Genomic DNA, 20,810 nt, shown 5'->3' with positions numbered 1-20,810 from the left:
ATTATTATCCAAATCATATTATTCTTTCAGTAAGATAATTTTTTGAATCTATATTTATTAAGTAAAAAAGAAATTAAACTTTGGTGTACACCTTTTGTACACCTGTTCTTTCTGTTTTTTTGTTACACTCATCTATGCTATTCTTTGGTTTTATGATAAATGGATGAGTCGCATGCTTGTTTTTTTCAGATTGGCTTTCTTTCCTATAAATAGATGAGAAAAACATTTCTCAAATATTAGATTATAACAACATTATTTTATACTTTGAATATGATAACAGTACATTCCTGGTATTACTTTCATCAAATTCTGGATACACTCATCACTTTAGTGGTTTCGGATGTTGTTGTAAATGATTTTTTTTTGTTTTTTCAAAGATGTAACATCTAAGTCGAAATCAAAAAATCTATAAAGAACACTCAAACAAAAAAATTTAAAATTTCAAAATAACATTGAATCAATTAACTTGTTCTTCCACATCTGCTTCTTTCTTATATTCTTCTTTTTGGTCTTTCTTTTTCAAAAAGTTATAGGCGAATCATTATAGCTGAAACCAACATATTTACCACACATTGAAGTTTCTATAGATTCTCTAATTCTTTGATTCCCCCCCCCCAACCCCTTAGACTCGTCAAATTTCATATTCTTCATCATATCGTAAGATTTGTCTAACTAATTATTCTTCCAAGCACTCAAAAACCATTAATCATCTTCAAAAATCAATAAAAAGCATATAAGATGATTTTGTGAAAATAAAACAAATCAATTCAAAGTATTTACTTGAATTTGACGTCTTTTTCCCATCTTCATTGTTGGCCATTGTAGAAATTGAAGAGACATAAGTTGCGATCGAGAGAGCGAGAGAAGAAATAGACTGTTATAGAGAATGAGAGATTTCGAACTGAGGAAATAGAGGGACTAATTGAAATAATAACTAAAATTATTTAAATAGAATTACTGCCAGTTGGTAGGTGTCAATGAGTGTGTGCCAATTCGCAAATTATGGGTTGGTTTATAACCTAGCCAATAACAATTTTGGTTTAATTGTCTTCACCTAATTTTATATGTTGTCAAAAGTTTTGTTTAACATAAATTTATTAGAACAAAAATATTAAAAAAATTTGACAAAAACAAATTCATGTTTATTAATTGTTACTCCCTCTGTTTCATTTTAAGTGATGTTTGAAATAAAAGCACATATATTAAAAAGGTACAAAATTTTATATAATTTATTTTGTTTATATAACAATCACTAAATGATTTAAATCAAATGAATTCAACCAATAAAAAAGATGATGTATCATGTAATTGATCACAAATGTCAAGCATCATTAAATTTTTATCCAAAATAACGAGATCATCAAAAATTTACGCCTTCTGTCTTGAGAGGATGGCCATCTACCAGACTTTGGATCTTTGGTTTGCCGAGATTTCCCTAAGATGCGCAAGTAAGGCGACAAATGGGAGGTTTGGGGGAACATTGAGTGGTCTAGTGCTGTCTTCTCAGACTCATCATGTACTGGCCTTAACTTGTTATTTGCTGATTCTCTCTATGTCTGAATAATATTCTCAATCCTTTTGGGGTTTTTTTTTTCAAAACTTAACTTGGTTCTTTTGTTTTATATAAAGACAAATCATCAAGAAGCCTGTACTGATAACAGAGTTTGGAAATTCTTCAAAGTTTCCTGGTTTCAACGGAACAAGTTTTTAACAAGAGTATAAGATGTGATCTACGACAGTGCAAAAGAAACAGGTGGCTCGTGTACTTGTGGGAGTTTTCTGGCAACTTACGACCAATAGAACTGTTCTGTTAGGTGATGGGTACGAGGTTTTCATTTAACAATGTCCTAATACTTCTGCTCGGCTTATCGCAAAGCAATCTATTAAAATGAGAAAACTCCTCAAGTATCCACTATTAGTCACACATAGTGCAGCATGAAAACATTATAGGATACAAAAATAATAGACAGATAATATGTAAAAACTGAGCATGACCAAAAGCTATAAGGTATATAATACTAGGAGATATATATTTTGGTTGGGTTTATAAATTCTTTTGATTCTTTCATTGGAAACAATAATACAGTGGCTTGTTACATATGTTACAGAGAGTTGAGAGACGCATCTTAATTTTAGCTTTAAAATGAAGAAATTAGAACGTCATCCGAAGTATTAATACCTCTAACTACGTTCTTGTCCGAAGGTAAACCCGCTACAACACCGTGTTCAATGCCACATTCGTTTGTTCCTCTCTTGATCTTGAAATATCCATCCTGAATATAATTACACTTTAAATGTCAGATTCTGTGAAAGATCACAAGCAACAGTCTGATTGGAGAGAAGAAGGTGTACTTACATCACCCCAGCTTCGGTTCCATTGATTTGCAAGCAACTGGTAACAATTCAAAAAGACCAAAAATGTCATGAATACTCGCATAAGATCGAAAGTGTTAAAAAATGGAACCATACCCAATAATCTTCGCCATCATCAGAAGTTCCCCAGCCAATAAGCTTAACAGCATGACCTCCAATGTTACTACCTGTTATGTGTTTGTACACTCCAGATTTGTAATGTGCAAAGTCCTGTGGTAAACAACACAAAAGATTCATGAAAAGATGGAGTTCCATATAATAATCTTAAAGCACTGAGTGTACCTCGTAAACGGTAAAGGCAACCTCAACAGGTCCGTTTTTGTAAACTTCTGCCATAATGTCTTGAGGGTCATGACTGACTCTGTAAGCGCTAACTCCATAGTGTTTTGATTCATCCCAAAGCTGGTTTCCACCAACACATTTCTTCACACATTTTGGTGTAGACCATGCTGGTTCACATCCCGGGTGTGAGCATCCGGTCTTGTCAAAGTATGGATCACACTGAAAGAGCCAAGAACATATCAAACGTTAAATAAATTTTTTAACCACTCTGCTATAATTACATGTTTCTGTGCATTCAAAATTGGGAATATACCTCTTCAGTGACTACACCGTGGTGCTTAAAGTACAGCCATGCGGAAATAGGGTGGCCACCGTTACAGCCTTGACCGCAAAGGAATCCACAACATGCTAATAGATCATTGACTGATAAAGAAATATTCTGCATGTGGAACACAAAGAAACCATATCAATCTTACAAAGACGAGGGAAAAATATGGTAGCAATCATCAATGTTTGGGTTGTTGAGAATTGGTGTTACCATGTTATATTTGATGCAGAATCTGTCAGACAATGATTCCACAGCACCAAATGCCCAGCAAGAACCACAGTGGCCCTAAATAAACAAAGATGTTTTTAATTGATCTGAGATGACATTGTTCAATGTGAAAACCAAGGAAACGAGGTTTTACCTGATCTTTAGTGGTGATAATCCAGGGGATAATTTGATACAAATATGTAAGGAAGAAGAGTCAGTATATTATCTTTATTGAAGACAAAAAAAATAAATTAAAGAAGCTAAAGAATGACCTAGGATCCTTCCAATGCTGGTGCACTGTGACCAGGCGGTTCTAGCATCAAATTCTTTTGGAAGCTTGAGAGATGTGTCATGTGTGACAACAGGTACACCACCTAAGTATTCATTCTTTGGTGTTGGCTTAACACCGAGGAGGCGCTTAAACTCTGCAACCTGCACATGATGATAAGCATTTGTTTCTCTTCAGATAAAATGATGGAGAGGTAATTAACAAAAACTGACGGTGGCGTTAGCAAAGCGATCATTGAGAGCAGCTTTCCATCCAGCGTTTGGATTCTCATTGACTTCCTTTACAATCTCTTCCTACGAATAAAAAAAAAGGTACATAAAACAATCAGCGAAAATCTAAAAATAAAATGCTTCAAAATAGGGTATTGATGATGAAGATCAAAAACCTGAAGAATTCGTGAGGTGAGTTTCTGCTTGGAAAGATTTTCTGCTGCAATGCCCTGGTGGTTAAGACAAAAATAAAATTCAAAGCAAAGTTTGCTTCAAAGAGTCAAACGTTAAAAACAAAGCCAAACTCAATAGCTAGCAAATCATTAAATTGCAGAAGATAAAATAAAAATGAAAATAAACCTGCATGTTGAATGATGAACTGATAATCCCTACAAGCAAGATAACAGATGCTAAGTAGAGCATGATATGATTATTAGCCATGAACCTCCCTCTTCTCTCTCTGATACAATTCCAGAATCAAACAAATGATTTGCCAAGAATTTGGAAAGGATAGAAGACTTCTTTTCTAATCAGAGAGAGAAAGACACAAAAGGCTTAGATTTTTAGATAGAGAGAGACAGATCATCTATTTGTTTTTTAATTCAAAGAAAGAGATTCTCAACCGTTAGATTTATTTTCCACCTACTGATTAAGAAGTAACGACTAATCAAAGTCTCAAGACGATGATATTAAAGTTTTAGGGCACGAAAAGAAATAAACGAAGAAACAGAGGACTAAAAAGTTAAAACTATTAAAAAATAGAGAGAGTTCCGATAAGGTCACATAGGATTTTGCTTTGAGCATTCTTCTCCTAAAAACCTCACACACCAACAACAACAAACGGTACGTTCCTTCTGAAAAGGTTATCGCTTTCTATCATCGTTCATCTCTTTAGGTCTATATATATCCAAAAATATAACTTTTTGAAGCTCTTTTTTTGGTTCGGTTTGTTACAGTGGGATGGGATCTCTTGTTCGTGAATGGGTTGGGTTTCAGCAATTTCCAGCGGCAACCCAAGAAAAGTTAATTGAATTCTTCTCCAAATTAAAGCAAAAGGTTTCTTTCTTTTCTTCCCTGCTTACCACCTTTGAAACTAAAGTCAGTTTCTCCAAATTGTGATTAGGATATGTTGTGTAAATTACAGGACATGAACTCTCTGACAGTTGTTGTAATGGGTAAAGGCGGTGTCGGAAAATCGTCCACTGTCAACTCTCTTATCGGCGAACAAGTCGTCCGTGTCAGTCCTTTCCAGGTATTTTTTTATTTAGCTGCTTCCTCTTTACTAAAGCCTCTTTGTCTTTTTTAATGTCTAGTCATTTGTACATTTTGATATGTGCTTTTATTTTGGTTCAGGCGGAAGGTTTGAGGCCAGTGATGGTTTCAAGAACAATGGGAGGCTTCACTATTAACATCATTGACACCCCTGGCCTTGTGGAAGCTGGTTACGTCAATCACCAAGCCCTCGAGTTAATCAAAGGGTCAGCCAGTAGTACACTAGTATCATTCCCTCATATGACAGTGTAATTTTTGTTGTGTGTTTGTTTGGTGCTTACTACTATGTCGGGATTTTGTGGGGTGCAGGTTTCTTGTGAACAGAACCATAGATGTGTTGCTGTATGTTGATCGTTTGGATGTGTATAGAGTGGATGAGCTAGATAAGCAAGTTGTTCAAGCTATCACCCAAACCTTTGGCAAAGAGATTTGGTGCAAAACCTTGCTTGTTTTGACTCATGCTCAGTTCTCCCCACCCGATGATCTTTCCTACGAAACATTCTCTTCCAAGAGATCAGATTCTCTCCTCAAAACTATCCGCGCTGGTTCTAAGATGCGTAAACAACAGTTTGAGGTATGGTTTATACATCTCCCTCGTCTTTAAAAATAGTATTACCATGTTTGGTGTTTATTCTTGATTCTTGTACTGGCTTGTAGGATTCTGCAATTGAGGTTGTATATGCAGAGAACAGTGGGAGATGCAGCAAGAATGACAAGGAAGAAAAGGTTTGTTTGTTTTTTCACATACCTTTTTCTCATTTGAAGACTGTCCACTTATGTGCTCTTTCTCTAGGCATTACCAAATGGTGAGGCGTGGATCCCGAACTTGGTTAAGGCCATAACCGATGTTGCTACAAATCAGAAGAAAGCGATTCATGTTGACAAGAAGATGGTAGATGGATCTTACTCTGATGACAAAGGAAAGAAACTCATCCCTCTTATCATTGCCGCTCAGGTAAAAAAAAAAAACATAATCCACATGACTTCCTACAAACACCAATCTCATCAATATTGAATTTTACTGTCTTAGTTCAAATTTGGTAAACAAAATTTTTCTTTACCTTGTTTTGCAGTGGTTCGTCGTTAAGATGATCCAAGGAGCCATCAGAAATGACATCAAGATAAGTGGTAAGCCACTCTAAGAGCTCTGAAGACATGAATAAGGTTTTGTTGTGATCCAACTTGAAGGAGATGAGTTTTTTCTTTTAATCGATTTTAGTTGCAGTATTTTCATGTTTTCCTGTTTTATCTTGTCTGTAATTTTTGGATATTTGTTGGAATAATAAAATTGTTTTGAAAGAAAAACATTTTTACATTTTCATTTTACACATTTACTCGTCTTTAATTTTGAAATGGTCAAGTGTTTGTTGTCTTTTTACTCTGCCTCCATCTAACCAAACAACACACTTGTGTGATTACATGAACACATATCAACATGAGAACAGAACCAAACACATACACCCTAAACAAGACCGGCTCTTCAACAGGAGACATAACCGCCAAGTACACGCAATCTCGTATCAGAACAACCCACGCCAACCCTTCCACCGCATTCTTAATCACAAAAACTTTCTTCCTCTTTGCTTCTTCTCTGCATAATTTGCATATAATCCTCAAACACAACACACCAACCAACAAAAACGACGTGCTAGACCATCCCCTGTAAGCAACGATCTTCCCACCCACCGTCAACGGCTCTTTCTTGCAGATGCAAGACTTGCAGACTCCGGAGAACGTCGAAGTCACCAGAGCATCGTATCCTGTGTAGTAAGGGAGAATCACGGCGTCTAAGTAGAGACTCGCGTGGAGAACACCGGAGATAGTTGAGGCTTCGAAGAAGACGAAGCTCGCTTCTTTTTCGATGTTGTTCTCGAATATAAGCACAGAGAGCTGGACTAGCTGCAGGATCGCTGGTCCGAAGATGGAAATGGGGAAAAGGGTGTTGATTCTTTGACCTTTTGCGAGGATCAGGAGGATCAGAGGAAGAGAGATTGGACCTGATAGGAGTAAGTACCTTTTCGCTTTATCATTATCATCATCATCGACACCATCGTCTTCTCCTCCTCTTCTTGTTCTTGATAGTACTTTCCTTAAGACGGCGAGTAACGTCGTCAAGTAAGAAAACGTGACGAAGAAGAAAACTAGAACGTCGATGATTTCAGGGTAGTCTCCGGGGTAGAGGCTGTCGCAGAAGTAGTGGAAAGGGCAGTTTATGGGATCGAGTGTGTCTTCAAACTGCCACTTTGTGCATTTGAAAAACGTTTGCTTTCGATCCAAATCCATTTCCCATTCTGTGTTCATAGCTAGTTTTTGTTTTTTTGTTTTTTGGTTTCCTTGGAAGCTACATAAGGTGTTTGTGTGTACATATATGAAAATGTTGATTGGTTGATTCCCTTTCACTGTCTGGGTTTTAGATGCTTGAGCTGCAGGCTAAAGTGGATAATGAAACTCTATCTGAATTCTTTATCCTATCTTTACAAGTTGTTTATTTAATTTAAATCACACGTTGATAGGATCCTAAAGGGGTGTGTTTACTTGAGTGATGTTGTTTTTGCCTAAGTTTATATTTTTTTTATATGCAAAAATTTGTGGAGAGAGAGCAGAGTGTGAGGGAGAAGGCTTTATATCTAAGGGAAGTAAAAGTTTGGTGGTTGATTGGTACTGAATATTACTTTTCTATGGTTGGTTTCTTAATTACGTAGTTAACTGAATTCATGAAATTTAATCCTTGTTCAGTGTTGGTTGAAACAACAAATCCCTTTCAACTTTGAAAAACCTATTTTTCTGAATAAACAAAAATGGAAATGTACACATGTATTTAATAAATGAATACATGTATGTGGACTGACTTGTGATATTAAAATTGGCTATACAACATGTTATATGCAGCCCAATGTAGTATAAGTGATAAATGGGCTTAAGCTCTAAGATTGGTCATGGGCTTTTCTATGAAATCTATTTCAAAACATATATAAACCAAAACAATTACAAAGAAAAAAAATAATTATGTCGATACTGAACCAAATAATTGAATTTATGGGGTTGACAAAAAGCAAAATAAAGAATAATTTTAATAGAACGTGATTAAGCGCAACTTGACGTATGGTAGTAGTTTAGTGTGATGAACAGAGAAGCGGTTTATAAATGTTTGGAAATTGATTGGCAACGAACCGCGTGATGGTCACCGACACCAAACGAGAGAAGCGTTTATAAATGTTTTATTTTCTCGTTACTTAGCGATGTCACAGATGGTACCTTAGTTTGTCTTGTAATGATTTGAATGAAAATGACATGGGAAAACTTTGATACAAAATTGCATAGTAATCGTGAATGAAAACTACATGGACCTCACAAACTGGTTTGTGTGTTTGGTTATCGCAACGCGTGTTTTCTGTGGTATATACGAATAATAACTTTATTTTTTTTTGTAATGTAGGGAGGAAACCCACCGGTTCACATAAAGTCTCGTATATATGTTTTTTTTTTAAAAAATTAATTAATTAAATAAGAAAAAAAAAGAAGTGGCGAAGGGAAACAAAAACAAAAGAGGAGGAAAAGGAAATGATATAAATCTGGGGAAAAATCCCTCTTGGAAACTCGAAAGAGGCACACCCAAATGCAAAGCTATCACAATCGAAGCAGGAGCATTGTTCAACGGTCCAGATTCAACATCCCTTGTTTCTCATCATCACCACTCTCCCTATTCGTCGTCCTCGCCGCTGTTCCTCTTCCGATCTACTTTTCCGGTCTCCTCTCTTCTTTCTCCGGCAGAAACAACAAGGCCGCTTCAACTATGGTCCGATTTCTCTTTCCTTTCTTTCTTTTGCTAGAGTGATTAATTTTTTTGTTTTTTTAAATCTGAGATCCGATGAATGATTGATTGGGTGCAGAGAGTGAACTCGAACATAATAGGTTCGACGAATATAACGTGTACAACTTTCAACGTCTTGGCTCCCATTTACAAACGCGTTGATCAACAGGTTTTTCTTTCCCTCTCATCTCATCATCTGATTCTCTATTGAATTTGAATTTTTTTTTGTCTCATTGGGATTTTATTGGTTGTGTGAACAGAATCAGAGCATTCGAGAGAGCCAGTTTCGCGCGCTTTGGTTTACTCGGAACCAGAAGATTTTGGATTTATTACTCCATCAACGCTCTTCCGTCATTTCTCTCCAGGTAATAAAGACTTTTGTAACTAAACATTTTTATTTTCTGAAAAAGTCAGAGTTGACTCTTTTGTATGTATGTTTATAGGAAGTTTGGGTTGGGAATGAGGAACTTGTGAACATGTACCACGACCGCCTTGCCTCTTCTGGCTACACTACTTTCCAGCTTGCTAGAACTAACGCTCGTGGTGACGGTATGTAAACTTGAGATGCTTTTAGTTAACAGTTGCTTTGCTGCTGTTTTATATGATCTTCATTGTCGTTCGGCAATCTTAACTTTCAATGACTGACTCTGATAGTATTTGAGTGGAAATTCAGTTCAAGCTATCTCACTTGTGTTACTTGAAAATATCTTTCTTACAGGTCTTTTAACTGCCATTCATAAGGACTACTTTCAACTTGTTAATTACAGAGAGCTGCTCTTTAATGATTTTGGAGACCGTGTTGCTCAGCTCTTACATGTCAAATCACTTGTTCCTTTCCCGCTTAATGAGAATCAACATGTTCAACAAGAGGTTCTTATTGTCAACACCCATCTCTTGTTCCCACATGATTCTAGTTTGTCTCTTGCTAGATTGCATCAGGTTCGTCACCCTTTTTTTAGTTTTTCTTCTTCTTTTTAGGTACTATTCCCCTTATATATCGTGATTGTTTGATTTGATCGTCACTGCTTGCTTCTCTTGACAGGTTTACAAAATTCTCGAATATCTTGAAGCTTACCAAAAGGAAAATAAGCTTACCCACATGCCCATTATCCTCTGCGGGTGAGTTAAAGAGTATTGAACATTTGAAAGTGTGACCCTCATCAGTAGTATCTGATCAATCATGATTTATTTCAGTGACTGGAATGGAAGCAAGCGTGGGCATGTCTACAAGTTCTTGAGATCTCAAGGGTTCATATCATCATATGATGTTGCTCATCAGTATACGGACAGTGATGCTCATAGGGTTAGAAATCTCTTTCAAACTTTTCTCCGTCCTCACTGTTGTTGAAACCTGGTTCATCTTGTAAAAGACTAGCTTATCCCTAATCGTTTTTCATCTTTTCTTTCTTACAGTGGGTAAGCCATAGAAACCACAGGGGAAACATATGCGGAGTTGATTTCATATGGCTCTGTAACCCTACTAGCAGCAATTCAAGAAAACCATTGAGAACAAGTTGGGTTGAAGCTGTTTTCAGCATTATCAAGGTGAGTGAGATAAGAGATTAATTCGCCCCCTTCACATTGCAAATCTTCAGAAACAAAGAATGTTAATCACTTTTACCTTTACTAAACGTTAGTCACTTCATAGTTACCACACCACGTCTGGTTTATGATTTTAACCACAATCTTTTTAATGTTATTTTTCATACGTTCTGGGTTTAGTTTTTTTTTTTGTTTTCTCCTCCAACAGATATTCACATGTCCTTTTGTATGTTTCTTGTTGGTTTCTAGTATCAAGTACAGAAAGCTTCCATAGCTGAAGACAAGGCCTTTGCTTTTCTTGGCGAAAATAATCACAGTGATTCATTAACATACTCTGGCTTTTGCCAAGCACTTCAAAAGGTAACTTTAGTTTCTTTACCAGATAAACTATCCTTTTCTTTTTGAGCAACTATCCAAACTGCCAGAAAGTCTGTAAAGATTCTTATTGAATTTCAACTTTTCTGGAAAGTCTTTTTGATCAAATGGAGATTTAAGTGAACATAACATTAGGATAAGGGTCAAATAAGTTCCTTTCAGATTTCTACAATATGTTTTTAAGGAAAAAAAATCGGTGAAATAAAACTCTGAGAATGGACTGATTGTTGCAGGTGAATCTAACAGGTATGCCACATGGACTTAGTTTTCAAGAGACAAAAGAGCTGTGGGATCGAGCTGATATTGATGGAAATGGTGTCTTCGACTATGAAGAACTTAAGGTATAATTAGTATATAAACCAATTGACACAAAACAAGATCTCAAACCGATTAAATGTGTTTCTTTGCTTAAAAAGTCAATGAAAGAATCTGATGTCTGTGGTTATGTATTGTCAGAAAATGTGGAACATGACAGTGATGGTTCAGTCTGAAAAATGCAAAGAGAGCATCATGGAGAGTAAGAAAGAAGAAGGAGAAGATAAGGAAGAAGAAGCGATTGGACTGAAAGTGAAGAAAGCGGTTCTGTTTCCGCAAGAAGCAGAGAAGGGATTGTGGCCGGAGAATTACAATCTTTCCGATCATGCTTGTCTCACCGTACAATTCTCACCTGTCAAAGTGCTTTGTAGTTAAGTTTTGTTTGGCTCTTGTACATGTAAAGAAGCAATGTGATTTGAGATATGCAACACCAAGAAGTTTTACAAATCTTTTTTAAAGTTTGTATAGTTTTGAGACCAGGTTTTGAGCCTTTGTGATAGCATCACTCTGTTTCCAGACAAATTAAAGAGTGTGCTTGTTTTTTATTGGAACGATAACTTTTCAGTTAACTAAAAGAGACTAAAAAGCAAGTAGAAGTTTTATAATGGGTTTTAATATGTTCCTATAGAAAAGGACAATTAGCTTGAATTAAAGTTGAACTATTAACAGTTCCGTGCAACAAACAAGCAATGTTTAGTTTCTACACACGTTTGTAATTCAATATTCATATTATATCCACATATGTATCTCAAAATGCACTTCTAGACAATTTCATTAAATCATACAAAATCCGCGAGTTTTTTTTTTTTTTGAACAAATGGTTTAATCCTGAAGTCTTTTTAACCATTTTGAAAAGTGATTTAGTTATATAACTTTAGCATAATAAATACTAATACATCTAAAAATAAAGAGAATAAAAAGTGTTATCAAGAATGGTATATGAAGTGTAGTACGGATTAGTCCAATTTGTAATACAAAGTGTGTTTCTCTCGAAGCCAATAAAATCAGTCGATAAAATTTATCTAAAAAATTGATTGAACGGATCTAACGGTTTATTGTAAAATAAATTAAAAATGGTTTTGATGTTGTTATAATGTAATATCAGATATAGTGTGACACTATAACGAGAAAAAATTACACAAAAATGCAGTTGCTTTACCGTGCGGTTGAAGAAATAAAGCAGCAGATATTACACTGTTTTGGCACCATCTGATTGGAGTCGACCATAGAATCCCTCCCCGACACTTGATTCCATTCGGTAACATTAGTAGTATTCACATTGAATCCGGATATGCCAATTCCTTTTTCCCTTTTAAATTATTTCTGGTTGTTTTTGTTTATTATTGATTGTCTATCTAGAAAACAAATGATAAAATAATGGTTATAGTCTTTCTGTTTCTATAATTGAGGCGCCTTCAACGAAGCTTCTTGTCTTGTATATACAGACGTGGCCCATGGGTAACTTGTTATAAAGAGAGAACGGACTCGTCGACGACAACGCTACTTTAAAAAGATAAACGGCAACGCTACTTTAAACATACCGAAGAAGAATGTATATTAAAAATATATAGGTTCCAATGTTTCGTGGAAATGGTAGATATTGCGAATTCAATTTCGCTTCTTTAATTAATATTGGAAGTTTTCTTTTGATAAAATATGAAGGATTCAACTTGTTTACCATTGCACGTGTGTCCAACGAAAGAATAAACGTCACACTTGTTTGACAATTTTTTTTTTTGAATTTGTAAATATCCACAGTCCACAGACCATTATTACTGTATATAAATATGAAAACTCTTCCCTCTTTTCTCCTACGATTAATTTGCAAGTCCACAGTGGAGAAAAAAGCTCTCTACTACATATTTTGATTTTGATTTTTTTTTTCATTCGAGTCAAAGTCTTTCTTCAGCGTCGCAAAATGGTGGATCCGCCGGTGGGTTATAGATTCCATCCGACGGACGAGGAGATAGTGGGAGATTACGTGAGGCCAAAGAACCTAGAGAGTAACACGAGTCATGTAGATGAAGTCATGAACACAGTCGATATATATGAATTCGACCCTTCGGAGTTAGCTGGTAAGTGTGTCTTCTTACACTGTTGTTTGTTTGTATCAAATCAAATAATTAATCATCTGCTTAGTGGAGTGATTGTTTTCAGTTACTGTTGTATCCAAATCAATCATTCTCAGGCAAGTCGAGGATTAAATCGACAGATGAGGTTTGGTACTTCTTCGGATGTAAGAAGAACCAACAACAAAGTAAGAAAAGAGAGAGACAGAGCAGGAGAACCAAGTCTGGTTCTTGGAAGAAAACCGGAGATACGATGAACATCTTCCGAAAGAGAGGAGATCGCGAGAAGATTGGTGAGAAAAGAGTTTTCGTGTTCAGTAGCAAGATTCTTGGTGAGTCGAAACCGAAATCGAAGTCGAAATCGGATTGGGTAATGCACGAGTACGTGGCTACCTTCTTGTCTCCTACTGATCAGGTATGTATTTAGTCGTAATGTATCCTTCTAAATTTTGGGTTGTTGATTTGATTGATTTTTCTGTTCTTTTTTGTTTTTGTGCAGACGACGACGATGATGATGAAATATACAGTGTGTAAAGTAATGTTTAAGGGTGACCCCAGAGACTTACCTTCTTCTTCTTCTTCCTCTGCTGGTGAAAATGAGCATCATCTCTCTTTGATCACTCATGTGAACAGTAGTAACTCGGGAGGACTGAGTACAGAGACAGAGGTGGGACGTCACTTTTAAATCATCTTTGTGTTCTTCTTTCCTTTCTCAGGATCAATGGGTTTTTTAATTGCAGAATCCACGTCACTTTACTGGCTTTCTTCATCTGGAGGAAGAAACTCAACTCGAAGATGCGATACGCAGGGCTATCGACAATGTTTCAACTGATGATTTGAACTTTTTGCTCAATAATAATGATAATGCCGAGAAAGAGCAGGGGAATACTATGTTTATGCAAGAGGATCGCAACGACTACAGACCTAAAATGTCACTGACCGGTGTGTTCATTGATCGTAGCGATGATGACAGTGATTTTGATTCCATATCTTCAACAACAACAACAACAGTAAGCATCCTTTTACTATGGTGATCCTCTGTTTTCACCTCACAAACCTAACGTTTTGTACTTCCTAATGACAGGGTTCCATTAAAACTTCGAGCACTTGTGTTAGTTTTGGTTTCTCAAATCATCCCATACACCTGCCAGGCAGCTCAACTATCGAGTCAGGGTCAGTCACTCAAGAGGTGAGCTTTTTATTAGTATTTTCTCTTTCTCTGATACAAACGATTGCTAACACACTAATCTAGGTGTACTATTTTTTGCCATTACTCACTACATTTTTTTTGCTTCTTTGATATGTTATTCAAGGTGAGTGAAGCTCTAGGAACCAACACTGTTACATCCGAGAAGAAGATGAATCCTTGTGATGACGATGCACAAGTAAGTGAGATCGTTGGGGATCAAATGGGCCAGGAGATGGTGATCAAGAACAAAAGAGCTGGTTTCATTTACAGGATGATACAAAAATTCACCAAGAAAATCAAGCTATATTCATGTGTCACAGGAATATGATATACCAATAAATGAGATAATTAAGAGTACCTTTTGTTGTGTGGACCGAGTTAAGTTCCCTCTTGTCGGGTTATGAAGTCGTGGAGTTTTGGTTCTGTGGATGTTATCGTTTGGCGGGCGTGAACAGCAGCGGTAAATCGTGGTATAATGGATGTAGGAGGTGGATATTATCGCGTGGCAGGCTATAGGTAACAGCAAAAATTCTTCATTATTAGATACTATTTGGATTTAAATTTGCTTATTTAATTTGATAAGTCATTCAGTTTTAAGTTGACATGTTTGTTTGTTGTCTTAAGTTATTTTGGAGTGGGTTCTAGTTGTCGCCTTCGTATGTGCTTTTGTGTCTAGAGATTGCTTTTTTCATCCGCCAGTTTATGTATCAAATCGTGTGTTTGTATGAAATAAAATGGTATTTTTTGTGAAAAAAGCACCTTTTGTAAAAAAAAGAAAAAAAAGGAGTAACTTTTGTAATTTTCTAGTGTGAGTTATCTAAACTTCTAAACTATTAAAGGGGAAGTACAAACAAAAATAGACCTTAGCTTTTCTCAATAATTACCAACTTGTGCCATTAGAATTAAAATACTACTTTACTAAATAGTTATAAAGCCATCACGTTTTTTTTGCCAGCAGAGCCTTACCAGCCCCAACTCAATGGAAAATGATTATTTCTTTTGAACCTTAAACCAGGCCAAAATTCGGTTCAGTTTACCGCAGCTACCATATTTATTTATTTTCTTAACGATTTTGTAACACCATCAGATACATTTGATAACTTAAAACACAGGAGCATTACCAAACATTTTATATGTGCAGCAATAAGTACATCTAGCATGACAAAATGCACATTATAAATCTGACTATGTTTACATCCAAATTTTGAAATTTGGTTCGGGTTTTGTGTTTAGTTATAGAAAATACGGGCTTGCATATGGTTTAATGGAGATTTTATTTTACTAAATGTATTGCACATAATATATTTGTAGCTCCACAAATTATTCCTAAAGTCAATCGCCTATCTACTAACTTAACCCCAATTTTAGCTGCCACGTTAACCACAAATAATTTTTAATAAATTATCAGGATTTGAAAATATAAAACAGAAATTCATATATTAGGGGAATGTTCATTTCAGAAATTCATACATATTTTATTTAGAAAAATTTGGTTAGCTCTTTTATTTAATTTTCATAAGATATACGATCCAAATTAAGCGATAGTGAATATTGTACAACAAAACATTTTTATAGTATTCTAGGATATGACTCTTTTTTTTTGTTAGCTCCATTTAAATCAAATCAAGTATTGGCCAGGCGAACCGATTTTCTGAAAAGCACTTCTGTCTCGATATGACTCATTATATGTTAATAATAAGTGAATGGTATCACATGTAAATAATTTTTAATTTAAAAATATATTAAATATAAAATTATTTTAAAATAGTATGTTTCATATGTATTTTATATAAATATTAGTCCAAAGAATATATAATTCAATAAAAATATGAGAAATTGTTTAAATTAATACATTCTTAGTATCACTTTTCATGTTTAATTTAACCATATTTACTTTTAATTTTAAAGAATCAAATATACAGTTATAACCCTAAGATTAACTTATCTACACTTATTGTTTAGATTTGAGGGGTGAAATTTTGAAGTGTGAGGTTTATGATTTTAATAAAGAAATAAATACTTAAAACTTATAAATAAAAAGTTTAAAATAGTTTTTAAAAGAAACTTGAAAAATTAAATTTTGAAAAAAAAAATTCTATAAAAAAGTTCGAATTTGAAATATATAATTCGATAAATATATAATCTTTTAAAAAGTAATTATTTATATATCTTGAAAGAAAATATAGGAGATTCTTTTTGCCTTTTTAACGAAAATTCATACTTTAGTATTTGTGAAAATTTATTTCTAGAGAAAGTAAGCATGAATGATGGTATCAAAAGTGAAAAAAAAATTAGAGATTCTGTAAAAATATATAAACAAACGACTTATGTAGTTCATGACTAGAAACAAATGAATAAATTTATTATAAACGAGAAATTATATCAAAATATAGAAAATATGTTGAATTTAAACGAAAAATGAACACCCGCATGGACGTGCGGATCAAAATCTAGTGTCTATCTTGTTTTTGTAACTTTTAGTATTGTAATATGTCCTAAACTTATACGTAAAGGTGAATTTATTATCATAAAATGGTCACAGAAGACAAATCCCCTATATATGTCACATACCACTAACAAAATTGTCAAACAATCTTAATCAACTCCTTCTCACATGGGCACGACAAATATTCCAGTCATTTTAGCAAAAAAAAAAAAATCCAGTCATGATTATAATATCAAAAGTTACTTGTTTAAATCATCTTGATATTTAATAAGTCTGCGCACAATCAGACTAATGCAAAGTTCACTTTTGTTCTTAATTTTACAGATTTTTTTTGGGTTCGTTTAAAGCAAATGCTTAAACAGTGGTATTTATTTTCAGTAAATACTTTAGTAATCGGATTAAAATAAATTCATTTGCCATGCTACAATAATATTTCTATAAAATGTGTATAAAGAAGAGTTTGCTGATGCTTTCACGTGTGACCCAATCTAATCGCATATTTTAGATTTGGTCATTGGTTGGTACTCTGACACATTACTGGGCCCGGCTTCGACACCACTAGGCAAAGACAATGATTTCCTTAAAGTTGTCTAATTCCAGACTTCAGTTGTGTTTCATCCCTACACGTGTCCATTTTCTCCCATTAGGACACCACCGGATTTACAAATATGTAAAAACGTTACATGTTTAACAGTAGTTTTTAGAATCTTTGTTAAAACTTTCTAACAATAGTAGTAACTTGTTACGTCAGCTATTTTCTTTAAAATAAATCATTTTCAGTTTAAATTTTTAAAAATAATAATAGCTATTGTTATTATGGTTTAAACCAGTATGTAAGGTAAGAGACCAAAGAGCTTGGGATCGAGCTGATATTAATGGAAATGGTGTCTTCGACTTCGACTATGAAGAACTTAAGGTATAATTAATATTAAACCAATTGGTGCAAAATGAGATCTTAAACCGATTAAACATTTCTTTGCTTAAAGGATTGTGGCCTGAGAATAACAGTCTCTCCGATCATGCTTGTCTCACCGTACAATTCTCACCGGTAAGTTTTGTTTGTATATATCAAATGCTAAGTTGTAGTATTAAAATCACTAAAATTTGATCAAAGAAAAAAAATCACTACGCCTTTGTCCATTATCCACACACAAAAAAAAAGATGACTCCTGACTGAACGTAAGACACTTTCTCCAGGATCTTTATTTAACCTACGCGCCTTCGAGGAAGCTTCATGGAAAATATTGACCATACGACGTTAACGTCGCTGTATTTTCATTTTACGCGCGAGAATGACTGCTGTGTCACGTGACGAGTGGGCGACAATTATTATATCATAAGTGTATGTTCCAATCTTTGGTAAAGAAATTGTCGATGACTACTGGCCGATTCCCGGCCTTTTGCCCGTCCGTCTTATTATTTTAATAAAAAGAAAGTCACAATCATGAAAATTGTCGACCGTTCCACGTATGTCCAACTAGGGAAACGTCACGGTTTGATCAGCTTACATGGCTGCACAAAATAATAATATTTAAAAGTTTTGAAATATAGGGACTAGTTTTTCTAATATAAACCCCCTTCTTTCATCTCGCTCATAATAACAGAACGGCGAGCGACAACAGAGATAAATAAGCTCTCTGCTCTGCTGCATATTTTTTTCTTAGCTTTTTTTTTTTGAACTGAAACTTCCTTGTTATGGAGAAAACGGTAGATCCGCATCCGGTGGGTTTCAGATTCCGACCGACCGATGAGGAGATCGTCGACCATTACCTAAGGTCGAAAAATATGGATGGTAACACGAGTCATGTCGATGAAGTCATTAGCACAGTGGACATCTGTAGCTTCGATCCCTGGGAGTTAGCTTGTAAGTGTCTTACTGACTACTTCAACAGTTGTATTGAAACATGGGCTAGCTTGTAGGTGCTGGTTTTGAACACACCAGCCACGGTGAAGCTCCGGTGACACCAGATTTGAAGACCGCCTGTGTTCGTCGGAGTGGGGAACCTTGTGTTTCCATCGTTTTCTCACCTACGCTTTTAACCCCCTCTGTTAGATCTGCATGTTTCACCCGCCGGTGTACCGGACCCCTGTAACTGTTCCGATTGCCCTTTGGGTTGATTTTAATATAATTATTGTTAAAAATATATATATTAACGACTTTTAAAAATCGGGGCTTTTTATTTAGGGAAATTAGACCCACTAACTATACAAAAAACAAAAATTCTATAACTATATAAAATCTCTCTCTCTCTCTCTCTCTCTCTCTCTCTCTCTCTTCCTTTTTTTAACAACAATCTCTCTCTTCCTATCTCTCTCTACCTAAATTTTACAAATTTATTTTTTTTTTGTTATTTGGCAAATAAACCCTTTTATTTATGGTGTTTGTTATTTCTCAGCCCATTCGATTACGACAAGGAAGGAGACGGACTATGTTTGGTATTTCTACGGTCGTAAAGACAACAGAGGAGAGAGACAGAGCAGGAAAACCAAGTCTGGTTTTTGGAAGAAAACCGGTAATACGATGGATATCTTCCGAAAGAGAGGGAACCACGAGCAGATTGGTGAGAAAAGGGTTTTGGTGTTTCACTACAGTGGTAAGATTCTTGGTGGGCCGAAACCCAAATCAGAATGGGTTATGCATGAGTACGTCGCTACGTTCTTGTCTCCTACTCCGGTAATTAGTAACTTTTTTGTTGCTCGTAGTCGTAAATGTATATTCTCTGTTGATTGGATGCTGAGATGGTTGATTTCTGTTTTTTTTTTCTTTTGGTCGTATTTGGCTTTGTACAGACGGCGATGGTGACATATACAGTGTGTAAAGTAATGTTTAAGGGTGATACCAGTGATTTACCTTCGACTTCTGCTTCTGCTGGTGGTTGTGAAGTTGAGCATAGTCGCACTCTTATCACTCCTATGAACAATCTTGGTGGAGGGCTGAGTTCAGAGGCAGAGGTAAAGTCAATCTCAAAAAAAAAAAAAAATCAAGTCGATTTTTTCTTCGATATCATAGTCTGATAGTCATAAAAATTTCAAAATATATCATAATCATAGAGGATCTGACCAACGACCTCGTCCTGTTCTACCCTTTCTTTCAGGAATCTTCGTCTGAATTACAGGATCCACGTCAGTTTAGTGGTTTTCTTCATTTGGAGGAAGAAACTCAGATCGAGGATGCCATACGCAGGGCTATCAACAACCTTTCACCTCATGATTTGAACTCTTTGCTCAATAATGATTATGATGATGATGAACAGGGGAAAACTCAAGAGGTGAGCTCTTTTCTCTGATACTTATTTACCATTCATAATACTCATCGTTGTAGCACTCACAACATGTTTGCCTTCTTTGATGTGATTCAAAGTAAGCAATTCTCTCGAACCGATAATGATACATCTGAGAAGAAGAATAAGAACCTATGATGATGCACAAGGAAGTAAGATCGGAGTCAGAAGAACTGGTTTCATTCACATGATGATACAAAGATTCGTCAACAAAATCAAACTATGTTCTTTGATCTCGAGAACATGATACCATTAAAATGGATCGATCAAGAGTACCTTTTACAGTTTCCAAGTATGAGTTATGTCTTATTTTAACATTTACACACAAAAAAAAAAAGTTATGTCTTACTCCCTCTGATTTTTAAAGATACATATTCTAAACTTTTCACATATATTAAGAAATCATATTAAAAATGCATTGATTTTTGTGAATAACAATTTTCCATAACTTTTAACCAATAAAAATCCAATAAACACAATTAGTTTTCTTGAAATTAACAGATTTTTATTAAATAATACATTGAAAAAGTAAAAAATGTATCTTTTTGAAACAAATTTTTTTTCTAGAACATGGATCTTTAAAAAACAGAAGGAATATCTTGTTTTGTAACTTTTTGTATTGTATGATGTCCTACTTTATCTAAAAAAAAACTGAATTTGTGATCAAAAGATAGCAACAGAAGACAAAATTTCCACACACAAACAAAAAAAAACTTCGTGTCAACCTTTTTTTCCGTCTGATTTTTATTAAAATGCCAAAGTCCACAAATACAAGACTCATACATCTTACAACAGATACAAAGCCAAAAACACAAACTAAAA

The 20,810-nt window shown here is 35.0% G+C and overlaps 5 protein-coding genes and 1 pseudogene across 7 annotated transcripts; 4 read left to right on the top strand and 2 right to left on the bottom strand.

Annotated features, from left to right (window-relative positions):
* Nucleotides 1–2,009: 2,009 nt before the first annotated feature.
* Nucleotides 2,010–4,281, bottom strand: LOC130508019 (cathepsin B-like protease 2; annotated as a pseudogene).
* Nucleotides 4,282–4,456: 175 nt separating this feature from the next.
* On the top strand, nucleotides 4,457–6,275 carry LOC108841684 (translocase of chloroplast 33, chloroplastic). Of its 3 annotated transcripts, none has more exons than XM_057003094.1 (8): nucleotides 4,457–4,537; nucleotides 4,646–4,744; nucleotides 4,833–4,940; nucleotides 5,042–5,166; nucleotides 5,270–5,534; nucleotides 5,618–5,686; nucleotides 5,754–5,915; nucleotides 6,034–6,275. In XM_057003094.1, the coding sequence occupies exons 2-8, from the start codon at nucleotides 4,649–4,651 to the stop codon at nucleotides 6,100–6,102; spliced, it is 894 nt and encodes a 297-aa protein (XP_056859074.1). In that variant the 5' UTR covers nucleotides 4,457–4,537; nucleotides 4,646–4,648; the 3' UTR covers nucleotides 6,103–6,275. The 3 variants fall into 3 exon arrangements, with proteins under 3 accessions (XP_056859074.1, XP_056859073.1, XP_018469948.1); XM_057003093.1 differs by having other exon boundaries at nucleotides 4,460–4,531; nucleotides 4,645–4,744; XM_018614446.2 differs by having other exon boundaries at nucleotides 4,483–4,550; nucleotides 4,645–4,744.
* A 28-nt stretch (nucleotides 6,276–6,303) lies between these two features.
* Nucleotides 6,304–7,416, bottom strand: LOC108841673 (uncharacterized). The gene has a single exon (XM_018614436.2). The coding sequence runs from the start codon at nucleotides 7,259–7,261 to the stop codon at nucleotides 6,317–6,319; it is 945 nt and encodes a 314-aa protein (XP_018469938.1). The 5' UTR covers nucleotides 7,262–7,416; the 3' UTR covers nucleotides 6,304–6,316.
* Nucleotides 7,417–8,474: 1,058 nt separating this feature from the next.
* On the top strand, nucleotides 8,475–11,548 carry LOC108825905 (uncharacterized calcium-binding protein At1g02270). Its single transcript, XM_018599607.2, has 11 exons — nucleotides 8,475–8,756; nucleotides 8,851–8,940; nucleotides 9,032–9,136; nucleotides 9,215–9,320; nucleotides 9,490–9,710; nucleotides 9,814–9,890; nucleotides 9,966–10,074; nucleotides 10,185–10,316; nucleotides 10,563–10,673; nucleotides 10,922–11,029; nucleotides 11,145–11,548. Exons 1-11 carry the CDS (start codon nucleotides 8,577–8,579, stop codon nucleotides 11,376–11,378), a joined length of 1,473 nt encoding a protein of 490 aa, XP_018455109.1. The 5' UTR covers nucleotides 8,475–8,576; the 3' UTR covers nucleotides 11,379–11,548.
* Nucleotides 11,549–12,868: 1,320 nt separating this feature from the next.
* On the top strand, nucleotides 12,869–14,972 carry LOC108842370 (NAC domain-containing protein 5-like). Its single transcript, XM_018615266.2, has 6 exons — nucleotides 12,869–13,084; nucleotides 13,192–13,487; nucleotides 13,572–13,743; nucleotides 13,814–14,082; nucleotides 14,157–14,261; nucleotides 14,386–14,972. The coding sequence occupies exons 1-6, from the start codon at nucleotides 12,922–12,924 to the stop codon at nucleotides 14,587–14,589; spliced, it is 1,209 nt and encodes a 402-aa protein (XP_018470768.1). The 5' UTR covers nucleotides 12,869–12,921; the 3' UTR covers nucleotides 14,590–14,972.
* Nucleotides 14,973–18,320: 3,348 nt separating this feature from the next.
* Nucleotides 18,321–20,462, top strand: LOC108853462 (NAC domain-containing protein 5-like). The gene is made up of 5 exons (XM_018626886.2): nucleotides 18,321–18,571; nucleotides 19,104–19,381; nucleotides 19,498–19,659; nucleotides 19,803–19,976; nucleotides 20,069–20,462. The coding sequence occupies exons 1-5, from the start codon at nucleotides 18,403–18,405 to the stop codon at nucleotides 20,069–20,071; spliced, it is 786 nt and encodes a 261-aa protein (XP_018482388.1). The 5' UTR covers nucleotides 18,321–18,402; the 3' UTR covers nucleotides 20,072–20,462.
* The last annotated feature ends 348 nt before the right edge of the window (nucleotides 20,463–20,810 follow it).

This window comes from Raphanus sativus, chromosome 1 (genome assembly GCF_000801105.2).
Source record: "Raphanus sativus cultivar WK10039 chromosome 1, ASM80110v3, whole genome shotgun sequence".
NCBI classification, from domain to species: domain Eukaryota; kingdom Viridiplantae; phylum Streptophyta; class Magnoliopsida; order Brassicales; family Brassicaceae; genus Raphanus; species Raphanus sativus.
This window is presented reverse-complemented; position numbering and strand designations above follow the sequence as displayed.

What these genes read in the sequence shown, in the direction of transcription:
- LOC108842370 (XM_018615266.2), top strand. Translation starts at nt 12,922, where the DNA reads ATGGTGGATCCGCCGGTGGGTTATAGATTCCATCCGACGGACGAGGAG. An exon ending in TTCGGAGTTAGCTGGTAAGT is followed by an intron (nt 13,085 to 13,191) that starts GTGTCTTCTTAC and finishes AATCATTCTCAG; the next exon opens with GCAAGTCGAGGATTAAATCG. An exon ending in CAGGGTCAGTCACTCAAGAG is followed by an intron (nt 14,262 to 14,385) that starts GTGAGCTTTTTA and finishes ATGTTATTCAAG; the next exon opens with GTGAGTGAAGCTCTAGGAAC.
- LOC108853462 (XM_018626886.2), top strand. Translation starts at nt 18,403, where the DNA reads ATGGAGAAAACGGTAGATCCGCATCCGGTGGGTTTCAGATTCCGACCG. An exon ending in CGATCCCTGGGAGTTAGCTT is followed by an intron (nt 18,572 to 19,103) that starts GTAAGTGTCTTA and finishes GTTATTTCTCAG; the next exon opens with CCCATTCGATTACGACAAGG. An exon ending in CGTTCTTGTCTCCTACTCCG is followed by an intron (nt 19,382 to 19,497) that starts GTAATTAGTAAC and finishes GGCTTTGTACAG; the next exon opens with ACGGCGATGGTGACATATAC.
- LOC108841684 (XM_057003094.1), top strand. Translation starts at nt 4,649, where the DNA reads ATGGGATCTCTTGTTCGTGAATGGGTTGGGTTTCAGCAATTTCCAGCG. An exon ending in TCTCCAAATTAAAGCAAAAG is followed by an intron (nt 4,745 to 4,832) that starts GTTTCTTTCTTT and finishes TGTAAATTACAG; the next exon opens with GACATGAACTCTCTGACAGT. An exon ending in TCCGTGTCAGTCCTTTCCAG is followed by an intron (nt 4,941 to 5,041) that starts GTATTTTTTTAT and finishes ATTTTGGTTCAG; the next exon opens with GCGGAAGGTTTGAGGCCAGT.
- LOC108841673 (XM_018614436.2), bottom strand. Translation starts at nt 7,261, where the DNA reads ATGAACACAGAATGGGAAATGGATTTGGATCGAAAGCAAACGTTTTTC.
- LOC108825905 (XM_018599607.2), top strand. Translation starts at nt 8,577, where the DNA reads ATGCAAAGCTATCACAATCGAAGCAGGAGCATTGTTCAACGGTCCAGA. An exon ending in TTTGCCAAGCACTTCAAAAG is followed by an intron (nt 10,674 to 10,921) that starts GTAACTTTAGTT and finishes TGATTGTTGCAG; the next exon opens with GTGAATCTAACAGGTATGCC. An exon ending in TCGACTATGAAGAACTTAAG is followed by an intron (nt 11,030 to 11,144) that starts GTATAATTAGTA and finishes ATGTATTGTCAG; the next exon opens with AAAATGTGGAACATGACAGT.